Source organism: Henckelia pumila, chromosome 3 (assembly GCF_033568475.1).
Source record: "Henckelia pumila isolate YLH828 chromosome 3, ASM3356847v2, whole genome shotgun sequence".
Taxonomy (NCBI): domain Eukaryota; kingdom Viridiplantae; phylum Streptophyta; class Magnoliopsida; order Lamiales; family Gesneriaceae; genus Henckelia; species Henckelia pumila.
Window position 1 is genome coordinate 115,841,285 of NC_133122.1, and position 22,277 is coordinate 115,863,561.

General features: G+C 41.4%; 1 protein-coding gene across 1 annotated transcript; it reads left to right on the forward strand.

Annotated features, from left to right (window-relative positions):
* The first annotated feature begins 531 nt into the window (after positions 1-531).
* On the forward strand, positions 532-1,151 carry LOC140889344 (uncharacterized). The gene is made up of 2 exons (XM_073297061.1): positions 532-574; positions 847-1,151. The coding sequence occupies exons 1-2, from the start codon at positions 532-534 to the stop codon at positions 1,149-1,151; spliced, it is 348 nt and encodes a 115-aa protein (XP_073153162.1).
* The last annotated feature ends 21,126 nt before the right edge of the window (positions 1,152-22,277 follow it).

Consider the following 22,277-nt stretch of genomic DNA (forward strand, 5'->3'; position numbering starts at 1 on the left):
GGGCCCATTTGAAGACGGATTTTATGAGCCTGCGACAGGGAGATTTATCAGTGGCTCAGTTTGTGGTGAAGTTTGAGAGGGGCTGCCACTTTGTGCCCTTGATTGGAGACGATGAGGAGGAGAAGCTCCAGCACTTCATTGTGGGGCTACGACCCGCTATCCGTCGTGATGTACTTATGGCGGAGCCAGCTGACTATGCTTCTGCCCTTAGGAGAGCCTTGAGGTCTGAGCAGACACTGAGGGATATCAACGCTGAGGCGCAGAGTAAGAGGCCATTCTCAGCTCATGGCCAGCCAGCAGCAGCAGCACGACAAGAGGCCGTACCATGGACCACCACATCAACAGGGGCATCAGGCCCACAGACCCGCTCCTCCCATGGCGGGGGAGAAACCAATATGCGGGATTTTCCACAAGGCTCATTATGGGAAGTTCTTGATGGGAGCGGGAGTTTGCTACAAGTGCAAGAAACCAGTACATGTGGTTACTGATTGTCTAGAGGTCTGGAGGCCCGCGACTGAGCGAGCCTTCATGATGCAGGCCGAGGAGGCCGACCCTGATACCACCCTGATCACAGGTAATACTTTAAGCTTTCAAGTTAAATCGGTACCTTAAATTTATTTGTGGATTTATGTTGGTAAACTGTTTTAAGTGAGAATTTGGTTATACTAAGTGCTACATATTCTTGAGTTATTGGGGAACTTGCGTAAGATTTGTGTGTTATTGCATGATTTTGTTGGTTGTTATCTGCATGCTTAGAATATTGGGAGCTGATTGTATTAGGATGAGCATAGATTTAACTTGTGGTTAGGAGACCCAAATTCTACGTTGTAACTGTGGTTTTTGCAGGAATAATCTTAGTAGCTGGTGTAGCCACCAAGACATTATTAGACTCGGGGGCTACACATTCTTTTATTTCTGAGGCATTTATGCTCAAGTGGGGTATTCAGCGAGAGGAATTATTGGTGGGGTTCTCAGTTATTATCCCGTCAGGGGAAGAGCTGACCACCAAGAGTTTAGTCAGGAGTCTTGAACTTCTTTTGCAGGGTCAGACGGTGGTTGCAGACCTGATAGTGTTGCACATGCCCGAGTTTGATCTGATTCTTGGGATGGACTGGATGGTGAAGAATGCAGTGGTTATTGATTTTCAGTAGAGATCAGTGTTGGTTAGACCGGAAGGTGTTGAGCCTTTCTGGTTTGAGGCAGCTAAGAGTCAGAGGAAGGACAGGGTCATATCTTTTATACAAGCGAGACAACTTGTGTTGGAGGGCTGTGAGACATTCTTGGCAAGTTTGACCTTGACAGAAATGCCAGTTAGACCCGTGATGAGAGATGTGGATGTAGTCAGAGATTTTGGAGATGTGTTTCCGGAAGACGTTGCAGGTCTTCCGCCCGATAGGGAGATTGAGTTCTCTATCGATTTGGTCCCAGGTACCGCGCAAATTTCTAAGGCACCATTTAGGTTGGCGCCTACGGAAATGAAGGAGTTGAAAGAGCAAATTCAAGAGTTGCTAGATAAGGGTTTTATATGCCCTAGTTTCTCTCCATGGGGCGCATCGGTTCTCTTTGTGAAGAAGAAGGATGGGAGCCTAAGGTTGTGTATTGATTACAGGGAGTTGAACGGAGTGACTATGAAGAACAAGTACCCATTACCCAGGATTGAGGACCTCTTCGATCAGTTGCAAGGAGCCTCTGTATTTTCGAAGATTGATCTTCGTGCTGGTTATCATCAATTGAAGGTGAAGGAGTCAGATGTATTCAAGACATCTTTTAGGACTCGTTACAGCCACTACGAGTTCCTTGTGATGCCGTTTGGGTTGACGAACGCGCCCGCGGTCTTCCTGGATCTCATGAACCATGTCTTTCAGCCATACTTAGACCGGTTTGTTATTGTTTTCATTGATGACATCCTAAACTACTCTAAGGACCGAGCGGAGCACGCCCAACATTTGAGGACAGTCCTTGAGGTGCTTCGAGATCAGAGATTGTTTGCTAAGTTCGACAAGTGTGATTTTTGGTTGGAGAGAGTAGCATTATTGGGTCATGTAATCTCCAAGAGTGGTGTAAAGGTTGATCCCTCTAAGGTTCAAGCAATGAAGGAGTGGGCTATACCTAGTATTGCATCGGAGATTCGCAGTTTCCTTGGTTTGACAGGCTATTATAGGAAGTTCATCAAGGGCTTTTCGTCCATTGCAGTGCCCTTGACCACATTGGCCAAGAAGAATTCCAAGTTTGATTGGAGTCCGGAGTGTCAGAAGAGCTTTGACGTATTGATGACAGCTCTCACGACAGCGCCGATTTTAGCCATGCCATCTGGGCAGGGTGACTTTTGTTGGAGAACGCGGCGATCAGATCAATGAGAATTGATACCCGGTGCAGCGGAAGTTTAAAAATTTTATATGGAACGATTCCATATTGGGTATCAAAACTTTTACGATTAAATTGTGTGTGTGTAAAAATTAAATAACAATTATAAATTTTTACCTTCAATCTCGAATCGAGATTTTTGACACCAACAGATTGCTCTGCTCTTGTTGTATATCCCTGGAACTGATGGACGAACTGTTCTTCAATCAGGTCCACGAACGGATATTTAATCCCTCTGATAGATTGCACTAGAAAATCTATCAGAAGTTTCTACGAAGAGATTAACGAATTTGATCCGTTAAACCAGACTGTAATTCAAAATTCACAGACTGGATTTTACCGAGCAGAGGGGAAAAGGGGGCGGCCACTTCAGAAGAAAAAGACTAGGGTTTTTCAAAAATTTTGTGACCTGTTGTGTGTAATTTTTGTACTGCAATAACTTATTTATAATGTAGGCCACTAACAGCTTAGGGCCCATTAGTCATAAGTTCAAGCCCGACAAGCAAAGCCCGCATGTTAAGAAATTAATATAAAATTCATCATGACTCCGATTGATAAACCGATTTCACCAATGTGCACAGAAACCTTTTCTGCACCTTTTAAAGTCAAGATAAATTTTTCTGAATCCGAATTCAGTGATTTCCAAAAATGCCCATCCCTATGTCATTTTAGGAAATCTTACTCCTCTACTCTTAAATAAGAAGTCCAACTTCTTCGTTCATTAAATTTAACTCTTTAAATTTAACTATCTCAACGGGGATTAAAAATCCATTACTCTATGTGACCCTCAATGGTTCAGGGATACAGCTAGCCGTGGGCTCACAACTCCTTGTGACTCGTTACAACAATTTCCGACTTGCCCATCGAATCATGGTAAGAGCGCCTAGCAGCATCGCCCCATGATTCCCTAGGTATCACTGATAGTGCCTGCAAGAACCAATAGATTTTGGTTAGCGTACAGTACGGTCCCTTCATCCATATATCCCGATCGAATCAACAACCATTGGTATATCGAGAGTCGTTCGAGATTCGATAACTATGCAATACATCTTGAAGATCAAATAGTGACATCGCATGTGTTACTAAGAAACCATTTCTTAAAACACATCATGTACTCTGGCCAGAGATTCGTCACACTAATATCTCCTCAGATCGCATAGGATATCCACACTCGCAAGTATGTGGTGAATCCTTGACAACAAAGCATCGACTCCTATATGTGTTGTAACTGTACCCAATCCCGACACCTGATGACCCCAATAGAGTCGGTAAACGAGTCAAAGCACAGTACTAGCATATAGAGTCTCAATGATGTTTCAAGTAGTAAGGACTAATGGTGTACAACCAAAACCGCGGACTTTATCCACTCGATAAGTGATAACCACTTGGAAAGTCCGGATAGGGTAGTTCGATCATTCATCGTATGAATATCCATTTGCATGCTTCGAACATCTCTATGTTCCTTACCAATGAAACGTGATACTCTGCATCGCAAATGCTAGTCTCAAACTCGAGCGATCCTTATCCTTATTATCGGACGGCTCAATCGACTATGAACAGTTTAGAATATACAGTGACTATAAGATGTGTTTCATGATAGACATCCCCATGTTCTACCACATCTTACATACACTATAGTATATTCAAGGTCTTTATCAAAACAACAATAGTATATCACAATATAACAATATGAAGAAAGATAAAGTCATTGCCATTAATAAAAGTGTAAATTATATTAAACAAAAGATTGTTTATACAAAGAGTCATCAAAGCCCTTAGCCACAAGTTGGCTCACCGGGCACCTACTCTTTCAACTTTTTCGTTTACACGGATGCTTCCAAGCTGGGATTAGGAGAAGTTCTTATGCAGCGGGAGAGAGTGATTGTCTATGCTTCCAGGCAGTTGAAGGGTCATGAGAACAACTATCCTACTCATGATTTGGAGTTGGCCGCCGTAGTCTTCACACTCAAGATTTGGAGGCATTATCTCTATGGAGAAAAGTGCAAGATATTTACGGACCAAAAGAGCCTCATGTAATTCTTTACCCATAAGGAGTTGAACATGAGGCAGCGGAGATGGCTAGAGTTGGTGAAGGACTACGACTGCGACATTAGTTACCATCCGGGTAAGGCTAATGTCGTTGCGGATGCCTTGAGTAGGAAAGCAGCAGTGATTTCCTCCGTGTCAGTGTCTAGACCTTTGCAGTATGAGATTCAAAGGTTTGATTTGGAGTTTTATGCCAGGGGTAGAGCGCCCCGATTATCTTCATTGACAGTGGGGACTACATTGTTTGACCGTATCCGTGCTGAACAGGCTAATGATGAGCAATTAGGTAAGTGGAGACAGAGAGATGAGGAGAGGAGTAGTGGTTTGTACTCAGTGGTTGACGGGATTGTGAAATTTAAGGGACGGTTTTGGGTGCCTGTAGGTGATTCTTTGCAAACTACGATCATGGCAGAGGCTCATGCATCGCCGTACTCCATCCACCCAGGGAGTACGAAGATGTACCGTGATCTTAAGCAGTTATATTGGTGGCCGGGCATAAAGCGAGACATTGCCCAATTTGTGGCTGAGTGTCTAACTTGCCAGCAGGTTAAGGCGGAACATTAGAGACCCGCTGGGTTACTCAAGCCTCTCCCTATACCTGAGTGGAAATGGGAGAATGTTACGATGGATTTCGTAGTGGGATTGCCAAGGACGGTGAAGAATTCGAATGCCATATGGGTTATTGTAGACCGCCTCGATAAGTCGGCACACTTCCTACCCGTGAGGACGACCTACTCCATGGCTCAGTATGCAGAGTTGTACATCCGTGAGATAGTCAGACTTCATGGTATCCCTGTCTCCATAGTGTCTGACCGATACCCACAATTCACTTCGTCATTTTGGAAGAGTCTTCATTCAGCCTTGGGGACGAAACTTTTGTTCAGTACATCATTTGACCCTCAGACGGATGGCCAATCCGAGAGGGTAATACAGATATTGGAGGATCTTTTGAGGGCTTGTGCCATTGATTTTCAGGGCAGCTGGGAGTCGAGATTACCCTTAGTGGAGTTTGCGTATAATAACAGTCATCAGGCCACCATCGGTATGGCACCTTATGAGGCATTGTATGGCAGACCATGTAGATCACCGGTGTTGTGGACCGAGGCCGGTGAGAGATCGGAGTTAGGGCCGGAGATTGTACAGCAGACAGCTAAGGTTGTAGCCAAGATCCAAGACAGGATGAGGAATTCTCAGAGCAGGCAGAAGAGTAACGCTGATCATAGGAGGAGAGACTTGGAATTTTCGGTGGGAGATCACGTGTTTGTCCGAGTAGCTCCTATGAAAGGCGTGATAAGATTCGGCAAGAAAGGTAAGTTGGCACCGAGGTTCATTGGGCCTTTCGAAATATTGGACCGGGTAGGGGCATTGGCGTATAGAGTGGCCTTGCCACCTAGTCTTGATGGAGTCCATAATGTCTTCCACGTGTCGATGTTAAGGAAGTACATCTCGAATCCATCTCATGTGCTCAGCTGTGAACCTCTTCAGTTATCTCCCCACATGACGTATGAGGAGAGACCCGATCGGATTCTTGATAGGCAAGAAAATAGACTTTGCAAGAAGTCGATACCAATGGTCAAGGTTGGTTGGTTGCACCATACAGATGAGGAAGCTACTTGGGAGTCAGAGGCTGACATCAGGACTCGCTACCCGGAGCTCTTTGGTAAGATTTAATTCGAGGACGAAATTTCTTTTAGGGAGGGAGAAATTGTGACGCCTAAAATCCATAAATTAAATTTCATGCCTAAATTAGTTTTAATGTTTAAAATTCTAAATTTCCTTGTAATTTAAATGATTTAAATCTCCTTAGAATTTAATTGCATGATGTTAAAATTTTCATTGCTTAAATTGCTTATATTTGTGACTTTCGGCTTTGGCACACGGAAAAGGCGAACACGGCGGAAAAATCCTTCATTTTAAATTTAGGTGACCTAAATCTCTTGAGAGGTGAGGAAAATAAAATAAAATCTTTATTTTAGATTTTCCATTCAAGAAAAATCGCGTAAGCGCATTTTCACGCGTAATTCTTTAAATTTCTCAATTTAGCCTTTTTGAACCCGGACAAGTGAAATTCCATTCTTGGCAGTTAAAATTTAAGATTATAGACTTAGAACTTTAAATTAGAGGCAATTCTACAAGCTAAAATTTTAAAATCAAAACTAGAACTTTTATTTGGTCAAATTGCACCTTTTGACTTGTCCTACTCTCACACACTCACACCTATACATACATATACATATTATATCACACCACAAATTAAAACCTAGAATTTCTATCTCCCTCCTAGCCACCACACTCACCCTCCTCCACCATTTCTCACGCCACTCCACTCCCCCCTCCATTTGAAGCTCTCGGCCACTTTTCTTCTCCTTCCTCATTGCCGGCCGACCTCCTCCAGCCATCTGCCGCCATGCTGCCACCTTGGAAGACGTCCTTGGAAGCTTGTTCAGCTGCTAGACGTGAGCTTATGGCAGCCGCCTCCCTTCATTTCTTTTGGTTTCAAGATTTATGCAAGAAATCCCTTCTAATCTTTAAAACCCAAGCATAGGATATAGAGTTTTGATTTCATGCCTTGAATTTGATTTTTGAGCAGAATTTTTATTTATTATGGGTGTGTGTATGCATCGGTTCAGCAGGGGTCTTGGAGAAAGGGGTTCTTTTTGTGTAGTTGCATTTGCTAGCTTACAAACTTAAGTTGTATGGAAAATTTCTTGCATGTAAAAAGGAATATTGCACGGATTGAATAAAAATCAGTATGGGTTACGCTTCATTTCGGCCTTGTTTTATGTATGGATGCTTGGTTTTTAAGCCCACATGATGTTGGTTAAGTCAAATATTGCATATTCTTTGAAATGACGTAAATCGAATTGAGTTTGTGGCGTTTGAATCAAAATTTTGTATGAATGGATGAAAGGGGTTGAGGGGCTGGCCATGGGAGGTTCATGGGGTTTAACATGTGCTTTTTATTGTGTTTTGGGTGGATTATAGGGCCGGTCGTTGGGCTTTTGTTGTATTGTCGGTTAGTAGAGTTTTGAAGGCGTTAAGTTAAGTGTTTCAGGCAAAAAAAAAAAAGAGAAGTTAGGTAGAGTCAAGCTAGAGCCTTTTCCAAGGGCCCTAGCTGGTGGTATAGCCATGTTTAATAGTTGTCATTGAGGGTTTTTGAGGTTTATTATCTTGAGGGATGAGTTTGGGTAGCCATAGTTGTAAGATGATCAAAACAGAATTTTTGTCGCTTCATCTTGTCTCGGGAAAATAGGGCTGGTTGGATTGGTTACTGAGGTCTGGGCAGGGGCTACCCCTGATATTCTAAATATATGGAATGTTAGGGCCATGTCGGTGCAAATTGGGCTTGTTTCGGATAAGAATCAATTAAGTTAAGGGCGTTTTAAGTTGGGGTGTCGTGAGCAGATTTTTCTATTACCTAGGAGCTGTCCGGAAATTTAAATCATATGGGTGGTTTGGGTTGCCATTTAAGGTTTACTACTGATCCTAGGCATATTTTAAGGTGTGTTTGAGGTGCTGGTTCAAACGGGAGGTCTTTTGAACTTAATTAGGATGAGTTATGGATATTTTGGATTAACCGCTCGAGTTAATCCCTTTTTGAGCATACACTAAAGTGTAAGATTAAAGCCCTTAAGCTTAGGATGCTCACCTATACTCCAAACATTCATTCATATATTTTCACACTATCTTTTGAGTTTCATGTCATCTAAATTATTCAACGCTATTTATTCGCGTGTGTGACTTCAAATTTGATTAATAATCTAGCCCCGAAGTCTTGTATTAAAGAATTCTTGTAAAGGCAAATGTTGAATTGAGAAAATGTTAAATGAAGGAAAAGTTAAAAGAATGAAGTGAGTTGGTTGTGACTTAGACGTGCAATGATGGGTCGGGGGATGCCTCGACTCACTTGCCAAATGAGACGTGTAGTACGGTGTTTAACGGGAGACATCCCGGCATCCCTACCAAATTCATCCGTGTAGTACGGTGTTTAACGGGAGAAATCTTGGCATCCCTACCAAATTCAGAGGGGAAATGTGGTGTTTAACGGGAGAAATATCGGCATCCTTGCCGGCATTGTATACTATAGCCATTGATCGATCAAAATCATAGTCATAATCGAGGATCCAAATTCAAAGTAAAGGATAATTGATTCATGAATGTGTTTTCCATCACATATTGCTATCGTTCTTACTTCGGGCATGTCATGACTTTTTCCCTTTCGTGTGAGATTCATTAGTTTACTGAGTACTATTTTTATTATTATGCATTATTTTGAACCCTTGTTGTATTATTTAAATCTTGATGGGCTTTTAGGCTCACTACTATGCTTGGTGCAGGTGAGCATGCGGTCGAGGCTGCGGGGGCAGGATTTCCAGGGCCCATAAGTGTTCGGTGGCACGCCCTGACCATTGCCGCTCTTTTCTTTCCGCATTATGTGTTTGTAATAATTATACTTTGTCGTTTGTTGTTTTCCTTTCAGTAGCAGTATGTGTTATTTCCTGCAAATTATGTTGGCATGTAGACACTTTATGTCTCTTTTCGTATGGCGTTAAACTAGTTACTATTCACGTATTGCTTTGTGGGATGTTTATCTCGGGTTGAGGTTTATTTTAAACTGTTTTTTGAGATAGGTGGTTTTATTATTCAAACAAATAGGTCACGCCAAAAATTTTTTTAAAATTTTCCGTATTTTCTTTATTTATTTAGATATTAGTAGTTAGGGTCGTTTCAATATCCTTTAGGGTTTTGTAAAAATCATGATATTTGAAAATAAATTACACAAGTTACACGCCTAGAATTTAGACGACATACCTTATAGGGACGTAGACAGTCGAGGAATTTTCGAAGTCATTAAGAAATTTTTGGATTCTAGAATTCAGGTTGGTGGCGATTCACATGAAATGCTAAATTGAGGGATTTCAGAAAAGTCAAGTTCCAATTTTCGAAGTCATTAATTTTTAAACATGCGGGCTTTGCTTGTCAGGCTTGAACTTATGACTAATGGGCCCTAAGTTGTTAGCAGCCCATGTTATAAATAAGTTATTGCAGTACAGAAATTACACATAAAAATTCATAATTTTTTAAAATCCTAGAGTTTTCTCTCTAGGGTTTGGCCGCCCCCTCCCTCCACAGTGTTCGAAAATTCAGACTGCAGTTTTCGAAATTTGCAGTCTGATTTAACAGATCAAATGTAGTGATCCTGCATGGAATCACCTACTAACTGGCAACTAATAGCATGCATTAAACTTAATACATCAAAATACTTAACAGAGTAAAAACGTGCGGAAACATAATCCATAATTTACATATCAGCTTAGTAATATAATCCAGACTTAAATCTGTAGTGATACAACCAAATCGAAATCTTAAACAGTAAACATTATACAGCTATAACGAATCCTGCTGTATAATAAAATCCTCAAGGCTCCTGCTCTCTAGTCCTGCCCTGAACTACCAGCTCCGTCCATCCTGCGACCTGCCCCATGGAATAGGGTGTCCAAGATAACAACTAGGACATGAGCGCTACGCCCAGTTAATAGACATGAGTAAACATATGTATATAATGCATGCTGCATGATGACTGGTAAAAGATCATCTGAAAAATCATGCTCAGAACCGGCGCCATATGAGTGCTGCCACCGCACGGATCAACCTCTGGGTGCAACCACACACGTCTAGTACACCAGAGTAGACAGACATAAATGCCCCCGCCGTCGCGGTACTCTCAGTGACAGACTATCGAGTATAGAGCTGAGCGGCTCTATAATAAGGTATAACAGGGAATAGGCTCAATGTGTATATGCACATGACATATGAGTATAGAAAACGGTAAATCATACATCATGCCATATAATAATGCCAAATAAATGCAACATATAAACATGTATACTCGCTGGCAATCTCAGTCAATGTGTACGTACCTCTAGGCTAGTTCAAGTAAAGTAGATCCTAGGTTCCAAGCCTATATTCAAAAGTTCACCGTATCACTACATAAATTCTATAAGCCTTAACTAAGCTAATAAGTACTCCCAAAACTTAAATAGATTCCCGGACCATACCTTCATCCGTCGATAGCCCTTTGAAGTCGCTAGTCCCGGATGACTATAACCACACCTTGGTTATTCCAGAACCTCTATTATAACCGATAGGGCCCTCAAGTGTATAACTCACACTATATAACTGAAGAAGGAAACTCGGGAATTCGTAATTCAGAAATGAACTCTGAACGGCCCTATTTATAGCCAAATTTCTCGGCTAGGATCGGAACTTCCGATTTCGGGATCGGAGCTTCCGATCCAGCTCATTGCGTGCATGTCTGCCATGCCAGGATCGGAACTTCCGATCTGCTCTATGACCGACACTTGTCAAAACTCGCGACTGAGTCATCGATCATTTTTGACAGCTGGGGATCGGAACTTCCGTTCCAGGATCGGAGCTTCCGTTCCGATCGGAGCATACTATCCGGGATCGGAGCTTACTATCCGGGATCGGAGCTTACTATCCGGGATCAGAACATACTATCCGGCCCAAAATGAAAAAGCCCAAATTTTACTTCTGAAGTCCAATAACACTCCGAAATTGGTTAAATACCAACCCTTAATCATGTTTAACATATTATTATCTTAAAATGGTATCTGGGTTACTACATTCTCCCCACCTTTAGATATTTTGTCTGCAAAATAACATCTAAAGATAAATCAAGATAACAATATGAAACATCAAACCATGTCTTATTACAACAACGGTAATTACATCTTATATGGTAATCAAAAATACAAAGCAAACAACTCAGGATATTCTGCTCGCATACGACTCTCAGTTTCCCAAGTTGCTTCTTCAACGCCTCGGCGCTGCCACTGTACCATCACAAGTGGTATAGTCTTGTTCCGAAGAACTTTCTCCTTCCTGTCTAGGATACAGATTGGTCGTTCAACAAAAGATAGATCTGGCTCTAGCTGAATATCAGTGGACTGAATCACATGAGACTCATCAGCTATGTACTGTCGAAGCAACGACACATGAAAAACATTGTGTATACTGGAAAGAGATGGCGGCAAAGCCAAACGATAAGCAACATCTCCGATCTTCTCCAGTATCTGGAAAGACCCAATGTAACGAGGAGACAACTTGCCTTTCACACCGAATCTCATCACCTTCCTGAAAGGTGATACTCGCAGAAAAACATATTCACCAGGCTCAAACTGAAGTGGCCTGCGGCGAATATTCGCATAACTGGCTTGTCTATCTTGAGCAACTTTGATCCTATGCTTGATCAAATCTACCTTGTCTACAATCTGCTGCACCAATTCAGGATCCTCGACTTGCCGTTCCCCGACTTCATCCCAGAATAACTGAGTACGACACCGTCGATCATACAATGCCTCAAAAGGTGCCATATCAATACTACGATGATAACTGTTATTGTAGGCAAATTCAATCAAAGGTAACTGATCCTGCCAAGATAAGCCAAAATCCATGACAGAAGAACGTAGCATATCCTCCAGCGTACGAATAGTGCGCTCTGACTGCCCGTCAGTCTCCGGATGATACGCAGTGCTCAAACTCAGAGTGGTACCCAACGCCTGCTGAAAACTACCCCAAAAACGTGAAGTAAATCGTGGATCTCTATCACTGACGATACTCACTGGAATCCCATGTAATCGCACAATCTCCTGGATATATAAGCGTGCCATGCGATCATAAGAATACTCCTGGTTATAAGGAATGAAATGTGCTGATTTTGTCAAACGGTCAACGACAACCCAGATAGCATCACACTGACGTGAAGTCATAGGCAAGTGGGTAACAAAATCCATAGTCACGTGCTCCCACTTCCATTCGGAAATCTCAAGATTCTGCAGTAATCCACCTGGTCATCGATGTTCAGCCTTGACCTGTTGACAAACCAAACATCTCAAAACAAATTGATACACACTTCGCTTCATCCCCTTCCACCAGAATCTAGTTCGTAAGTCCTTATACATTTTCATACTTCCAGGATGAACTGATAATCGACTCCTGTGAGCTTGAGATAGAATATCATTCCTGAGCTCCGCAACATTAGGTACAACCACTCTATTGGTTAGGCACAATAAACCATCTGCCTGAAAATGGAATCCAGATGTATTAACTCCATTGGCTAGACGTGCCAATCGCTGAGTCTTAACATCAGATATCTGAGCATCTCTGATCCGAGAATACAATGCTGGCTCAGATAGAATAGTATACAAACGAATCCCATTCCTCCCTTTCTTGTGCTTGAGCGTAAAACTCAATGAACAGCACTCTTGAATCATATGAGATATTTCATTAGTCTGAAGTGCAGACAGTCTCACCTGCCGACTCAAGGGATCAGCAGTAAGATTAACAGAACCTGGATGATATTTGATTTCACAATCATAATCCTTCAGGAGATCCATCCAGCGTCTCTGTCGCATATTCAACTCTGCCTGAGTGAATAAATACTTCAAACTCTTGTGATCCGTAAATATCTCAAATTTCTCGCCATAAAGATAATGTCTCCAAATCTTGAGCGCAAATACAATGGCGGCTAACTCGAGATCATGCACTGGATAGTTATTCTCATGCGTCTTCAACTATCGAGAAGCATAGGCAATAACATGTCCATGTTGTGTCAACACACATCCCAACCCCTGACCAGAGGCATCAGTATAGACAACATAACCTCCTGATCCAGAAGGTAGAGCTAACACAGGTGCAGTAGTAAGACGTCTACGCAGCTCGTGAAATGACTCCTCACAATCCGAGGACCAAATGAAGGCAACATCTTTCCGTGTAAGCTGAGTCAAAGGCCTTGCCAACTGTGCAAAATTCTCGATGAACCGACGGTAATATCCAGCTAGACCCAAGAAACTACGAATCTCAGCAACCGTCGTCGGTCGAAACCAGTTCAGCACTGCCTCTATCTTACTAGGATCAACAGATATCCCTTCATTCGAAATCACATGACCGAGAAATACTACCCGATCAAGCCAGAATTCACACTTGCTCAATTTTGCATATAGCTGCTTATCTCGTAACGTCTGTAGAACAATTCTCAAATGTTGTGCATGCTCATTCTTGTCATGAGAATAGACAAGAATATCATCTATGAAGACGATGACAAATCTATCCAGATAATCTCGAAATACCTGATTCATCAGATTCATAAAGACTGCCGGTGCATTCGTCAAACCGAATGGCATTACCAGAAACTCATAATGCCCGTATCTGGTCCTGAAAGCAGTCGTAGATATATCTGAGTCTCGTACCCGCATCTGATGGTATCCAGATCTTAGATCTATCTTCGAATAAACAGAAGTACCCTGTAGTTGATTGAACAGATCATCAATCCGCGGCAAAGGATACTTATTCTTGATGGTGACACGATTCAACTGCCTGTAATCAATACATAATCGCATCGATCCATCTTTTTTCTTGACAAACAAAACAGGTGCTCCCCATGGAGAAACACTCGGACGAATATATCCCTTATCAAGCAGATCTTGCAACTGCTATTTCAATTCCCTCATCTCTGACGGTGCCAGATGATAAGGTGCTCGGGATATAGGCGTAGTTCCTGGTACTAGATCAATACCAAATTCAACCTCTCGAACCGGAGGAAAACCAGGAATCTCATTAGGGAATACGTCAGGAAACTCGCTGACAACCGGTAGCTGATCAATACCCATACTACTCATGGACATATCAACTGCATAGATGAGGTAGCCCTCCCCACCTGACTCCAAGACATGACATGCCTTCAGAGCCGAAACAAGTGGCATCGGAGGTCGCGCACCCTCACCATAAAAGTACCAACTATCACCCTCAACGGGATGAAACTGTACCAAACGCTGATAACAATCCACAGTAGCGTGATACAAAGTCAGCATATCTATTCCCAAGATACAGTCAAAATCCGTCATCGCTAATATCATCAAATTAGCCGATAACACATTACCCTCAAACTCCAGAAGGCAACCCATCACTAGACGCTTAGTTACTATCTCTTGCTCCAACGGAGTAGATACAACTAAATCCATATCTAATGATACATAAGGTAATCTATGTCTCTTAACGAAGCGACTAGAAATAAAGGAATGCGATGCTCCAGTATCAATTAATACAAGTGCAGGAATACCACATAACAAGAAGTTACCTGCCAACATGCGATCGCTTCCCTCAGTAGCCTGCTCCTGAGACAGAGCAAACACCTACCCTTGAGTCTGGGGACGATAACCAAAAGAACTCTGTGGTGCTGGCTACTGACGTGGAAAAGTAGAAGCCTGAGATCCAACCTGGGATCCCGATCCACTAGCAGAACCCATGCGCTGAGGACAATCTCTCCGCAGATGTCCCTGCTGACCACAAATATAACAAGCCCTAGTAGCTCTCCGACATGAAGCTGCAGGATGCTTCCCACCACAGTGGCTACAAAACTCCTCCTTCTTCTTCTTCTTCCCAAAGCGGAAAGTACCTCGTGAACCACGAGAACCAGACGAAGTAGTAGGAGTAGAAGAAGACGTAGGTACAGATGGCACAACAGATTGAGCTCGAGGCTCAATAAATCCACTAGGCTGTGCTAGCATCATCAACTGTCCACGCCTGTTTCTGGTCTCCACAAGACGGCAACGGTTCACCAAAGTCTCATAAGATACCGGGTCATCACAGACGACAACCTGAGAGTAGATATCTTGGTTCAAACCTTGTAGAAAGATATCATACTTCGATGCATCACTCTCATTGATATGAGGACTGAAAGGTAGCAGATCAAGAAATCGCTGCTGATACTGATCAATAGTCATTGATCCTTGCCTCAAAGTAAGCAACTCCATAGATCGTGCTTGGCGAACAGCCGGAGGAAAATATAATTTCTAAAATTCCCGACATAAATCCCCCCAAGTCACCTGTCCTCTCTCAGTACGTGCCTGAGCAGCTTTGGCATCCCACCAAAAACGTGCTCTATCCTCTATAACGAATTCTAGAACTTCCAATTTCTGATCCTCAGTACAATCGAAAGCACGAAAAGTACTCTCGAGTTTAGACATCCAACTCCTCGCCTGTTCAGGATTCTCGCCTCCCACCAAGGGTTTCGATCCTACTTGCATGAACTTATTGATAGAGTAGCGACGTCTACCCTCATGATGACGATGTTGATCATCATGATGGCGGTGATGACGATGATGATGACCACCTCCCTGGCCAACACTACCATGACTCTCGTCAGCCATATCCTGAAAAGAATTGCACATTAAAACCCCAAATGCGCAAGAATTACTCAAGACTAAACTAAATCCCAAGTACTAATCCCAAAATCTAAGCATGCTCTGATACCAAAAATGTAGTGACCCTGCATGGAATCACCTACTAACTGGCAACTAATAGCATGCATTAAACTTAATACAGCAAAATACTTAACAGAGTAAAAACGTGCGGAAACATAATCCATAATTTACATATCAGCTTAGTAATATAATCCAGACTTAAATCTGTAGTGATACAACCAAATCGAAATCTTAAACAGTAAACATTATACAGCTATAACGAATCCTGCTGTATAATAAAATCCTCAAGGCTCTTGCTCTCTAGTCCTGCCCTGAACTACCAGCTCCGTCCATCCTGCGACCTGCCCCATGGAATAGGGTGTCCAAGATAACAACTAGGACGTGAGCGCTACGCCCAGTACATATACATGAGTAAACATATGTATATAATGCATGCTGCATGATGACTGGTAAAAGATCATCTGAAAAATCATGCTCAGAACCGGCGCCATATGAGTGCTGCCACCGCACGGATCAACCTCTGGGTGCAACCACACTTGTCTAGTACACCAGAGTAGACAGACATAAATGCCCCCGCCGTCGCGGTACTCTCAGTGACAGACTATCGAGTATAGAGCTGAGCGGCTCTATAATCAGGTATAACAGGAAATAGGCTCAATGTGTATATGCACATGACATATGAGTATAGAAAATGGTAAATCATACATCATGCCATATAATAATGCCAAATAAATGCAACATATAAACATGTATACTCGCTGGCAATCTAAATCAATGTGTACGTACCTCTAGGCTAGTTCAAGTAAAGTAGATCCTAGGTTCCAAGCCTATATTCAAAAGTTCACCGTATCACTACATAAATTCTATAAGCCTTAACTAAGCTAATAAGTACTCCCAAAACTTAAATAGATTCCCGGACCATACCTTCGTCCGTCGATATCCCTTTGAAGTCGCTAGTCCCGGATGACTATAACCACACCTTGGTTATTCCAGAACCTCTATTATAACCGATAGGGCCCTCAAGTGTATAACTCACACTATATAACTGAAGAAGGAAACTCGGGAATTCGTAATTCAGAAATGAACTCTGAACGGCCCTATTTATAGCCAAATTTCTCGGCTAGGATCGGAACTTCCGATTTCGGGATCGGAGCTTCCGATCCAGCTCATTGCGTGCATGTCTGCCACGCCAGGATCGGAACTTCCGATCTACGATCGGAGCTTCCGATCTGCTCTATGACCGACACTTGTCAAAACTCGCAACTGAGTCATCGATCATTTTTGACAGCTGGGGATCGGAACTTCCGTTCCAGGATCGGAGCTTCCGTTCCGATCGGAGCTTACTATCCGGGATCGGAGCTTACTATCCGGGATCGGAACTTACTATCCGGCCCAAAATGAAAAAGCCCAAATTTTACTTCTGAAGTCCAATAACACTCCGAAATTGGTTAAATACCAACCCTTAATCATGTTTAACATATTATTATCTTAAAATGGTATCTGGGTTACTACATCAAATTTGTTAATTCTCTTCGTAGAAACTTCTGATAGAATTTCTAGTGCAGTCTGTCAGAGGGATTAAGAATTCTGTTCGTGGACCTGATTCAGGAGTTGATCGATAGAGTCATCAGTTCCTGGGATATATAAGAAGAGCAGAGTAATCTGTTGGAGTCCATAACCTCAAGTTGAGACTTGAGAGGTAAAATTTAATTCTGTTTTATTTTACTTGTTTATTTTAATCGTTACGATTTGATACCCATGATATGAAATCGTTCCAGATCAAAAAATAAAAATTTTTAAACTTCCACTGCTACGGGTATCACATCTGATTGATCCGAGAACGTGTTCCAACAGTTGTAACATCCTCACATGCTTTAAAGTACCCCCACCCCACCATGTTTTGTTGTTCTTTCTTTTGCAGAGTGTGGCTACATGTTAATGTAAGCATCGATTTTACTGATTTTTTGTTGCTTATGCTCTTCAGTTTAAATAGAATTTGGAGGAAAGTTGAGGGTCACTATGATGGTTGGGCTACTTGTCATCCTATTTGAGTTGATTGTCATTTTTCATTGTTTTCACTTTTCCATAACTTCAGAAAATGATTACTTACTCAACTCTTGTGAAGTTTTAGTTTGAAACTTCTCTCTATATTTATCATTTTGTTTATTGGGGATGGTGGAATGGCAAGAAAGACATTTGTCGACCCTGGATTGCTCCAGGTCTTATTTAATCAATCACTCGATGGGAATAGGCACTTGAAGATATTGTAAATCAGTACTTTGTTATGGATTATGCCGGAGCGAACATGACGATAATAATTGCGGAATAAAATAATCAACAAGAACACCAAAGATTTACGTGGTTCACCCAAGATAGGCTACGTCCACGGCTAAAAAATATTTCTCTAACTCACACAAGAGAACACTCAAGAAAACCCAAGAAACTCTTTTCTTTCTTTTTTTCTTTTTCTCTCTATTTAAGAAGCTGCTTTGCTTCTTGTTGGGATAAATGAAAAGGAGGAACGAGGGGCTCCATTTATAGACATCATCCTCCGTGTGAAAGGCCTCCACAAAAGAAATCAATTCTGATTTCTTCAGCCACAATTTTAGACAATGCATGTGAACATATTAATGATTGGTGGGTTGTCGGTCAACATTTCCAACTTTCAACAATCTCCCACTTGAAGACTTGATTTCAATCATGGCTTCACACAGTCAATGCAGCAGCTCATGCCTCCTCATTTACGCTTGTAGTCCAACTGAAGTCGAGCACAACTTCAGTTTGTCAGTGGTCACCACCTTCGTGAATATATCAGCAGGATTTATACTTCCAAGAATCTTCTCAAGCTTCAAGACTTCATTCACCCGATCTCTAAGGATCCCGATTCCAAGGATTTGTTTTGCAGCACCCAAATCCTTCATAGCAAATTCTATCTTTAGTTTATCAATCTCCTTCAGACAAACTCCTGCTATCAACATATCATCTACATATACCAGTAGCATGATATAAGAACCATCAAGCTTCACATAACACCAGTGATCAGCATGATACCTCGGGAAACCATCATTATTCATTACACCATCAAACTTCTTGTACCACTGTCTTGGAGCTTGTTTGAGACCGTACAAGCTTTTCTGAAGTTTGCACATCATTTTCTCTTTCCCTCGTACTTCAAATCCCTGTGATTGATTCATTTCTTCATCTAGCTCACCATGATGAAACACAGTCTTTACATCTAACTGCTCCAGATGAAAATCTTCTTTTACCATCAGTCCAAGTACAGTCCTGATAGTAGTTAACATTACCACCAGAGAGAAAATATCAGTGTAATCAATGACTTCTTTTTCACCTTTTACAACAAGGATTTCTTTGTACTGCTTGCTACCATCGTGTTCTAACCGGTACTCCCACTTGCTATGTAAAACCTTTTTACCTTCAGGAAGTTCTGACAACTCCCACATGTGATTGGATGACAGTGAATCCATCACATCTTTCATGGCTAACTCCCACTGTTTAAAGGTCTCATAAACATCTGATTTATTTTTCAAAAAATAAACCCAAAATTTCCTGCTCGAATCATCAACAGTAGTGCCATAATATCTTGAGTGATCTCCAAGGAATTTCACAGGAGATGGTCCACATACGTCAGTATGTACCAGCTCCAAATCCGTCGATTTTGGTTCTCTAACCTCTTTTGAAAAGCTCACCTTTTTCTGCTTTTCAAAAAATACAGCTTCACACGGCTTGTGTTCAACGATCTTTAATACCGGTAGCTTTCCATTTGAAACAAGCATTTTCATTCCCTTCTCACTCGTATCTCCAAGCCTACTAAGCCATAGACTTGAATTAGCACCAGCATCCACAGCTGCTAATATGTCTCTGCAACCAAGGATCCAGAATCCATAACCCAAGAGTCAACAGGGCTTTTCATGGATAACACTAAAGCATCGTGTACTTGCTCAGCCAAAACATTTGCATTATTCTTGGGTGATCTGCAGTCCTTTTTCATATGACCAGTTTCACCACAGCTCCAGCACTTTAATTTATTTTCGAATGTATTTTTGTCTTTTTCACTCCTTGAGCCACGCCATCGGTTAGAACCTTTTTCGCTACTCCTGCCCCTACTTCTGTTTTCGAGATTTAGGGCAGATGACGATGTCCCTTCACCCGAATCCCTCCTTCGAACTTCTTCGCCAAGAATTCGATCTCGAACATCATTGAATTGTAATTTTCCCTTTCCAGCAGAATTGCTAACCGCTGCCCGCATCGTCTCCCAAGCATTTGGTAAAGACGCCAAAAGAATAAGTGCACGGATCTCATCATCAAATTTGATTTCAACCGATGTTAGCTGGAAAACAATCGTGTTGAATTCATTGATGTGTGCCGCCACCGAAGCACCTTCCTCCATCTTCAAGTTGAATAACGTTTTTATGAGGAACACTTTATTATTTGCTGATGGCTTCTCGTACATGTCCGATAAAATGGACATCATCTCCTCTGTGATTTTTGCCTCTGCCACGTTGTGTGCCACGTTCTTTGTTAGGGTTAATCGTATTACCCCTAACACTTGTCGGTCAAGAAGCTCCTACTCATCATCCTCCATCTTTTCTGGCTTCACCCCAGATAGAGGTTGATGTAGCTTCTTGCTATATAGATAATCTTTAATCTGTAACCGCCAAAACGTGAAATCTGTACCGTCGAACTTATTGATTCCCGGTCCCGATCCGTCATTTCTGGCCATCGCTTCTACTGACTTAATAAAATTTCAAAAAAATCTTTTATGATGTGGAAGATCAGACAAAGCTGCAACCACAGAGCATACTCAGAATTTTAAGAAATTTTTCACCAAGGCTCCCGGACACCGTAACTGCTTTGATACCAGTTGTTATGGATTATGCCGGAGCGAACATGACGATAATAATTGCGAAATAAAATAATCAATAAGAACACCAAAGATTTACGTGGTTCACCCAAGATAGGCTACGTCCACGGAGCTGCTGCAAATATTTATAACCGGAGAAATATTACAAGTGTAAACAAAACACTATATCTCTCACACGATCCCAACCCCCGATTATTATCGAGAAAATATTTCTCTAACTCACACAAGAGAACACTCAAGAAAACCCAAAAAACTCTTTTCTTTCTTTTTTTCTTTTTCTCTCTATTTAAGAAGCTGCTTTGCTTCTTGTTGGGATAAATGAAAAGGAGGAACGAGGGGCTCTATTTATAGACATCATCCTCCGTGTGAAAGGCCTCCACAAAAGAAATCAATTCTGATTTCTTCAGCCACAATTTTAGACAATGCATGTGAACATATTAAATGGTTGGTGGGTTGTCGGTCAACATTTCCAACTTTCAACATACTTTACTGAATAATTGTTGTGAGATTTGCAATCTCATGAACGGTCTGGTATGATGCCCTGAATCCCCAAGGCCTAGGCCTAAAGTCTAATATTTGAAGTATCTCTGATAGATTTTTTTTCCTGCATTGGCACGGTATGATGGTTTCCATTAAAGAAATCTCTGATACCTTGGTTTCTTCCTTATTTTAGTCATCCAACATTAAACCTGACCCCAAGGATCCGGGTTTATGTGTTTATGTCAAATGAGTCTTATTATTTACTACACGAGTATCATTGCTCTGTTTTGATTTTTTTTTTCTCATAAAGTTTTGGCTGCAGATCCCAAAGGTCCATCTTTCTCTCTCTCTTTTATTCTTTTTTTGCACTGAATATGTGAACAGATAAGTACACAGATACATATTTATACATATCTATCAGCTTTTGGGAACTGGGGGCCTTTTTCTTTTTTGGTGTTCTGGTTGAGAGTTGTTTATCTTGTTTGATTAGTATCTGTTGTTTTGGTCTTAACTTGTCTATTTTTTGTATGGGTTTCTGATGTGGAATGGGTTTTTGGAACGATTCTTGCTTGTGGGGGATAAGATTTGGGTAAAGTTGTAAACTTTTTTGCTGATTTTAGTTGCAGATTTGGTGTATTACTTGTTTGGGTGTGTTGCCTTATCAAGTATAAGTGCTTCGTTTATGGGATTATGGAAGTGGGTTGACTTCGAATATCTTGGTGGTACACATAATTCTTGAATGCATGGCCAGTGTCAGATTTTGGGTGTAGGGGAAAAGATTAACCGTAATTTATAATTCAGTCCCCAAATTTAAACTTAAATTGGTAATCAGTCCCTATCAGAAAAAAACTTTGTTTAAACTCCCTGGGCCCACATGTTTTGTTTCGGATGAAATTTGGTACAAAACATAAAAAATATGGTACAAATACATGATATTTGAGTATCAAATATGTTAGATCTAGTATAAATATATGATTTTCGAGTACTAAAAAATATTGATATTAATAACACATTTATCTTATTTGGATAAAAATTGGTACAAAACATTGAAAATATGGTACGCATATGTGATTTTTGAGTACCTAATGTGTTAGATCTGGTACAAATATATGATTTTTGAGTACTCAAACACATGTTGCAAGTTCACATTAATAAAGATGTTTAGATTTTATACTCAAAATTATATTTTTTTGTACTTGATCTTGAACAATTAGTGCTCA

What these genes read in the sequence shown, in the direction of transcription:
- LOC140889344 (XM_073297061.1), top strand. Translation starts at nt 532, where the DNA reads ATGCAGGCCGAGGAGGCCGACCCTGATACCACCCTGATCACAG. An exon ending in TGATACCACCCTGATCACAG is followed by an intron (nt 575 to 846) that starts GTAATACTTTAA and finishes TGGTTTTTGCAG; the next exon opens with GAATAATCTTAGTAGCTGGT.